Source organism: Caretta caretta, chromosome 12 (assembly GCF_965140235.1).
Source record: "Caretta caretta isolate rCarCar2 chromosome 12, rCarCar1.hap1, whole genome shotgun sequence".
NCBI classification, from domain to species: Eukaryota; Metazoa; Chordata; order Testudines; family Cheloniidae; genus Caretta; species Caretta caretta.
In genome coordinates this window covers 40,574,951-40,582,783 of record NC_134217.1, presented here as the reverse complement: position 1 = coordinate 40,582,783, position 7,833 = coordinate 40,574,951, and the positions used below count along the sequence as shown (strand labels likewise).

The window sequence follows — 7,833 nt, the reverse complement described above, 5'->3', positions numbered from 1 at the left end:
TAACAAAACAGCTATTACGTCGAGCAGGTAAAAAGTAAGTTTGTAATTGATTGGGGGGCGGGAGGGATCCATTTCTCTTGTTGTTTCTTTGTTCCAAATTCAACAGACTGGGTAGTACTTTGGGGCCTCCCAGAAGCTATGGAGCCAGCTGAGACTGCAGTTCAACTTATTTTTATACAACACACATCTAGAATGTAGCTGAACAAACTAACACTGATAAGTATAGGCTTCATGTCAAAAGTATCACCTTCCTTTATTCCGGATCCCTTTGCATCTGGTCTAAGAAGACACCACACCAGGTTACATTTCTACACTCTTTTATTGACAGTTCGAGGGAGAACAGTTCATTTCTTCTTCTCCACATCCTGCTCTGCAGCTTCCTTGGCTCGTTTAGCTCGGATTCCAAAGAGACGGGCATTTGCACGGGCCATACGCAGGCTGGCAAAGGCTTTGAAGTTCTTCTCATCCTCAGAGATAACACGGGCCTTTTCCTTTTTGTAAACCTAGCAGAAACAAGAGATAGACAGAATGTGTAACTATCTTCTCTGGAATCCTCTGGTCTATTCAACGTTTAGATGAGTTACTTTTTGGTAAAGATTTCTACTAGCAACAGGACACCATCACTGGCAGGGATGCTTTATCAAAGCAAGAGGCCATGCCTGCAACACTATTCAATCAGGAGCCTCATTTTTTTCAGCTTCTGTATTTGTCAGCTCACACCACTGATGAGGCGAGGGAAGAAACTCCAGGAATAACCACCTCAGGGTAGATGGATATTTACCTCGCTGTCCGTTTACACTCATTCATGGATTACCACCACCAAGCATCAAATATAACCCTTCAAAGCAGCAATTGTTCTAGAACCAACTCCAGTGAACCCACAGCTTGTCATCTTATACTTAGTAAAGAGCTACCAGCCCTGGGTCACTGAAGACTAGATTACCAAAGCACAGGGCTGTGCACAGACAGCTGCTAACTCTTCCATCCTCATTTCTGAGTTGCTTCAGGCAGAACCCTCAATTTCAGAACAAATTCTCAGAGCTGAAACTGCATCCATTAGTCTACCCCCAGACAAAACACGCCACTACTTCAAGCCCGTGAACTTGCCCTTCGGCCCCCTCAAAGGAGCTCCAATTTAACCAACAGTTGGTTAAAAGACTCAGATTTTCAGTTTTTTTACACTGGCAAAACTTTAGTGCAGCTTACAGCAGCCAGCTCTGTGCATCTCATTACGCAGTGGCAAAAAAATCCGGAGACCCTGCTAAAGTTACAGTCTCACAGTAAAATACTGAGATTTAAAAAAAAGAAAAAAACCCAGTATTTTACGACGAGAAATATGAGATCAATTTTAACAGGCTCTTGTTCTTTTGTCTCAAGGTAACTGCTGCAGTCTACAGACAGCAAAACTTAACTGCAGTGTCACAATGCAGCACTGAAAAAAACCCATTTGTTGAGTCAGTTCTCTCTAGTATTTAGAGATACATCACAGTAGTATCTAACTTTGGAACAATCAAACAAAGCGCATGATTTGCAGGTTCACTTACGTTCCTGATTGGCATAACAGGTCCAGAGAGCTGAGTTGCCATCTTGAGTTCTTCTGGCTGTGTAACAGAGGACACAAGTGATTACTGAGTTCAGCAAGACAAGCTGGCTCCCTTGGTGGCAGGCCTGTGGGAGCTGTCTGGGTTAGGGAACGTACCTTCTGGAGCAACACATAAGCTCTTCAGTTTCATATCTTAACTAAAAACTAGACCTGCATGCCAGGCCCCAGCACTGCGATGTGACTGGAGAATCTAGCAATACATGTTCAACAGGAAAAGTTCCATGGTTTGGAGCTCAGGAATTCTGCCCCATATTTCAGACTGAAGAGAGGGCCCTACATTCCCACATGGAGAGACTTGGAAACACACCCTGGAGAGACTTGGAAACACACACGTGGAGAAGTGTGCTAATTCCCACTCCAACAGAGGGCGTGCTAGCATTGTGAAGGGGCCAGCCTAAAGCAGACCTGTTTTTAAGACTGAACCAAGCTGAACCCAGTATTTGCAGTTGCACTGGGGAATGTGACCTGTTAAGGATACTCAGTTAACAGAGGTGGAAGGAAGCAAAGTCATCCTGAGGGCTTGACAAGATGCTGATCCATCATCATTACTCCACCACCAAATTGCCTTTCCTGGCCCCACCAAAAATAGGAACAAAGAATGTAAAGCTCTGGTTCAAGGGCACAACACCTACTCTAAAAAAGTTACACCAACCTGACAAAATGTCAAGTTTACTGTTGTTTCCAGTAAAGTCTCTGGCTCCCATACTCAACAGAGAAAAGTTACTTTGCAGTTTATTTTGTATATTCAAAAAGCATTCAGCTTCCCCTATTTGTCTGGCTCTCATGCAAAATAACAGGGAAAAGAAACATTTTGAAATGCGGCAACAGAAGGCAAAAAAATTAACAATTTAACGATTTTTATTTCACGCTGAAACTGGCTATATTTCAAATTCATTGTACCATTTTAAAGCTGTGCTGGTGCTAAACATTCACAACTAAATCTGCCTTGCTAACCCGTCTAGGATATGAACACAAGGGACTATACTATTTTAGGTTCTAGTTGCACCAGTTATCAGTGATATTCCCATGACACTCCAGGAAAGTTTGCACAAATTGCCCCCACGGAAACCCTTGTTACAGAAGCCCTTGCTGGAGAAAGGGGAAAACCTTTGGTCTGCATATAAAGTAGTTTCTACTTCAGCTTCTTCACATCCACATCGCCAGCAGTCCCAAACCAGGTTTAAAGAGACATTTTCCAGGATTCTCTACAGTGGGCTTAGGGAATATGTTAAACTGATAAAAAGTTCCAATAAAGCCACATTTTATATAGTTTAGCCAGCCAGTATGAATGCGGTCACAGAAAAGCTAATTGACCAGTTTGAAAGAGTTTTAACACACTTTGACCCAATTCCTGCTGGCAGGCCATGCCATGTTAGGAAAGTTTAAGCAGGAAGCATGTTTAAATACAGGTAAAAAGCCTAGAGCACATAGAGCCTATGGATGTTGCCTAGAAATCCCCTTCTTCAACTCTTTCATTTCACGACATATACCTCCTTATTGGAAGCACGGAGCCTACATAGCTGGAGCAAAGAAATACATGGAAATCCACCTAATTTCAGAACCTTAGCTGATACAAGTGTTTTCTCTGTATTAAGATTTACAGGTTGATAGGTGGAACTCCCCTAAAATTGACCAACTCACCACCTCTGTAGGTTACTCAGCTGACAAAACCTCTCTGTCCCTGCATTTTTTCCCATTGCTCTTTTGTAATTATTTACATATAGCTAGACAAGTACTCCCGAAACTGTGGCTCATTATCCACCCATACACATTAACTGATTTACACTAAATTTCAACTGCTTAGGCAAAAGTCAGACTTGGTGAGAGTTACTAAAGCTCTCATGGCTTTGATTCAGGGCAGCCCCCCCCCCCAATGTAGCTTTAAGTCACCACTGCACACTCCACATTCCGGGCCCAGCTCCCAGCACAACAGAGCTGGTACAAGTTATAGCACATACCCTGCCCAACACCCAAGCTCATCCCTCCATCAGATGTACGGAAGGCAGACTAGGCTGCTCTATCAACCCTTTGCCAGTGGAAGAACCCTCCCATAGAGGAACATTACATTCGGAGATGTATCTAAGTAAACAACGCTTTACACCAGAACATTAGAGCAGGGGTTCTCAAACTGGGGTCGTGACCCCCTGAGGGGTCCCAAGGTTATTACATGGGGCTGGTCACAAGCTGTCAGCCTCCACCCCAAACCCCGCTTTGCCTCCAGCATTTATAATGGTGTTAAATATATAAAAAAGCGTTTTAAATTTATTTGCAGGGAGGGGGGGTCACCGCACTCAGAGGCTTGTTATCTGAAAGGGGTCACCAGTAAAAAAGTTTGAGAGCCACTGCATTAGAAGATCAGTCATAACCAAACCTTAGCGCCACCGAGCAGGAGAAGGCCTCTGAAAGCTTCCAGGACCCAATGTACTTACAGAGCTGTCTCCCTTCTTGGGTGCAGAGGGCTTCCTTGGGAAGAGGATAAGCTTGGAGCGATACTCCTTCAGTCTCTGCACGTTGGCCTGCAGGGATTCTGTAGACTTGTTGCGTCGTCTGGGATCCACAGAGATCCCAATAGTCCGGGCAACCCTTTTATGGATGCCAGCCATCTGTAAAGCAAGAGAGTTCATGCCAATGTTCAAGTGACTGTTATGCCATTGTGCTACTGAGTGAAGCCACTACAGTCATCAGCTGGAAAAGGGTTCAAGTATAGTCATCACAGAGACTACAGAGATTCCGGAGAAAGTGTCATCATTTGACTGTAAGGCCCATCAGAAGCAGTGATTAAGAAATATGAATTGTGCTATGCCCAGGAGATGGACAGCAACAGATAAGGCATCTCCAAAAGTCAAAGATTAGACTCAATCTACCACAAATTTACATGTTACGTAACTTTCAAGTCTGAGGTCAACACTCCTTCAAATAGCAAAAGGAGGGCACAAAATCTGAGGCCTCAGGGAAAAGAATAGGGGACGCCACTTTCACTCATGGAAATAAGCAAGTGTTCTTATATAATTATACTGCAATGTAAAATTCCAACTGTAACAAGCGACTGGGCCATTTAAATCACATATGCCAACCTGACTCATGAATTTGGCCATACTACTAACGTTCAAATCAATGCTCTATCAAGTATCACTTACATCATGAGTCTCTAAAAAATACCAGAGACCCAAAGGAAGCAAACTATTTCTTGGTGCTGAGCAGTCCTGTAGACATTTGATTTTATTGTCCCATAAGATGACTGTACAGAAGGCTGCATCACCATAACACTCCCTCCTCCTCTCTCCTGAAGTTAAGTGGTTTAAAAACGTGGAATTTTGTTAAACTGGCAAGTTGACCATGTTCCTTTAATTTTCAAAACAATCTTGTGTTGACGTATGCTGCTGCCTACATGGCTCATTCCCACACTATTGGAATACCTGAAATTAATATGAATATGGGAAACCACCAAACACTAATGTAACCATAAAGTCCTTTATTAAATCCAAAGTTATACAATTGCTCTAAACATGCCTAAATAATTTACTACATCCAAACAGTAACAAAACATTTGATCAAGATACTTACAAACAGGCTAAACCCAGGGTGCTTAGACCCATATTGGTCGGCTCTAAAGTGGCCAGGCAGGTATTAGCAATGAACTTTTTTATACTCTTCAACAAACAAGTGATGACATTGCCAAATACTGACTTCGATTAAACACCAATTTCAGACAGTTTACCCTTATTTCCAGTCTTACATGGATGAAGATTTACAAATTCCTCTCTTCCCAAGGCCTTTCCTTCTCTACTTGCTGTTCAACAGCTTTGCCATTGCCCCTGGATTCACACAGGCTTTAACACTGGTGTGTGGGTGGCAAGGGCCATGTTGGCTCATTTTAAGACAGATTCTCTTAGTCTTATTTAAAACCATCTGCAGTCATCCCCAGGGGTCAGAGGCCTTCTTTTTAGAAGCTTTCTTTTACCTCATTTGTTATTCTTTGAGCCGGACATAGAATCACAGAACTGAAAGGGACCTCAAGAGGTCATCTAGTCCAGCCCTCTGCATCCTCCCTACTTCATTCCTTCTGGCCTTATAACTTATTATTTTCAAGGCTTTCCTTCTAATTGCTAGTCAGGGTCTTTCTTTACAACACATATATATTTTCTTAACTAAACTTAAGCTAACTAATTCTCTAATTTCATATTTATCCTACACATATTGTCCATTTTCTGTATCTACAGCAATTACACACCTACCTATAGGGACCACCATCCTGTACTCCGGCTAATAACGTTGCGTTATCTAGGCCTTGTCTACACTGCCGCCTTACAGCGCTGCAAGTTTCAGCGCTGTAAAGTGCCACTGTAGGCTGTGCTCCCAGCACTGGGAGCTTCTCCCCTTGGGGGGGGTGCTTTTTGACCGTGCGGGGAGAGCTCTCTGCACTGGTATCGTGACTACACAGCCATATGAAAGCACTGCCGTGGCAGCGCTTTAACATTGCTAGTGAAGACACACCCCTACAAAATTCCAAAACAGCCCCATGCACAACCAGTTTGGACAGATATCCATTTGCCAGCCAATCTCAGCTGCTTACATATACTAGCTACCAACAGAATAACCAGGCTACGCAAGACAGGGGAATCTATCAAGGAGTTCATTTCACGCTCTTGTTGGGGGAAAAAAAAAATATTGAGTTGAAACACCAAATTACAGCTGGATACGTTACTCCACACCCACCCAACACTGGGCAGAGTTATAGAATGTATCTGTTGCATGTGAGCGCACTCTACTCTGAGACGCTAACCAACCAGTTATACTCACTCTCAGCTCTTCTAAGGTGAATCCTCTGCCAGCACGAACTTTCGTGTGGTACCTAACAGTGGGACACCTCACAATGGGTCGGATTGGCCCTGACACTGGGCGTGGAGCAATGCGACGAGCCTTTGCCTGACGGGCCTTCCTCCTGGGCAAACAGAAATATCACAAGTCAAAAAAAGGATTTTTCTATAAGATACATAACTTCTACACTGACAATCTTTTAAATGCCCAGTCAGAGTCCCTCACAGAGAAACATGAGAGTAGATCAAACTTGCTGAGGCACGGAATGTGTCCATCTAGTAACTGATGTGAACAAGGCCAGACTACATAATCTCATAATAAACTACAGTCATCAGATAAAAAAGGGTTCAAGCAAATCATCAATGTTGTGCAGAGATTCCGGAGACTTTTCATCATTTGACTGTAGACGTAATTAAAGGCATTAGGATTAAATTTGCCATGCAGGGCATCCATGGCTCATACGGTTTTACTGGCCTCTGTGATTACAACCACAGTAACTTTTAATCACTCTCTCTACACCACAGCGTGCCACAGGAGACAAGGGGGCAAAATTCCCAAGTAAGTGATCTTGATGTCACAGGGCAGGTAGACACAATCAAATCCCCATCTCACCAGACACTGGTCTCACTGACACATGCAGCCAGCTGTCCTTAGCATCTCACCTGCGGATCTTCCTAGCAGGCTGGTTAAACCATGTGGCAACTCGTCTCTGCCAATCTTTGTGGAAATGGGGTTTCAAGATCATGCCATTTCGACTGGGTGCCATGATTGCTTATATCCCTGCAGACACAAGGAGCACGTTTAATGACATCTACAATTCACTGCAGGCTCGGGAGACAGAAAGCAGCCCTCAATAGTAGAGACCGGTCAGGGCCCAGCCCTGGGCAGCAGCAGCACCCCACGAGCCGGGAAAGGGAGACCGCAAGGGAGGGCCCGGCTGGCCGGACTGCAACAGCGGGTGGACCCAGCTCCCTGCCGCCCAGCGCGCCTAGGCCGGACCGCACAGCCCCCGAACACGAACCCCAGCCCGCCGCGGGGCGCCACCCCGGGAACGACGGAGGCGAATGCCCGGCCCCGTCCGCCGGGGAGCGGCCCCCAGGCCACGGCCCAGCCCCGCTCTAGGCTTTAGCGGCAGCCGAGCCGCCCTGCGCCCCCAGCCCCGGCACCTGCCCGCCGCCTCCGCAGCCTCCCCGCAGGATGCGACAGGCCGCAGGCGGCCCCCCGGCGTCCGGCTGCCCAGGGCCCGGGCCCCGCGGGCCGCCCAGGCGGCGGATGCAGGCGGATAACGCTGCAAGGCCCGGCCTCCGCTCCAACCCACCTCCACAGGGGGAAATGGCCGACCGGAAAAGGAAGGGGTCATGCAGGGCACGCTGGGATATCAGGCCTAGCGGAAACTCAACTAGTTACTGACC

General features: G+C 45.8%; 1 protein-coding gene and 2 non-coding genes across 3 annotated transcripts; all 3 read right to left on the bottom strand.

The window, feature by feature from the left end:
• Positions 1–300: 300 nt before the first annotated feature.
• Positions 301–7,833, bottom strand: RPL13 (ribosomal protein L13). The gene is made up of 6 exons (XM_048817209.1): positions 7,740–7,833; positions 7,084–7,201; positions 6,404–6,545; positions 4,033–4,206; positions 1,545–1,601; positions 301–503 (listed from the first exon to the last, which is right to left on the bottom strand). The coding sequence occupies exons 2-6, from the start codon at positions 7,185–7,187 to the stop codon at positions 345–347; spliced, it is 636 nt and encodes a 211-aa protein (XP_048673166.1). The 5' UTR covers positions 7,188–7,201; positions 7,740–7,833; the 3' UTR covers positions 301–344.
• Positions 4,266–4,351, bottom strand: LOC125620941 (small nucleolar RNA MBII-202). The gene has a single exon (XR_007352365.1). It is a non-coding gene; the product is annotated as a small nucleolar RNA MBII-202 (small nucleolar RNA).
• Positions 6,735–6,816, bottom strand: LOC125620940 (small nucleolar RNA MBII-202). Its single transcript, XR_007352364.1, has one exon. It is a non-coding gene; the product is annotated as a small nucleolar RNA MBII-202 (small nucleolar RNA).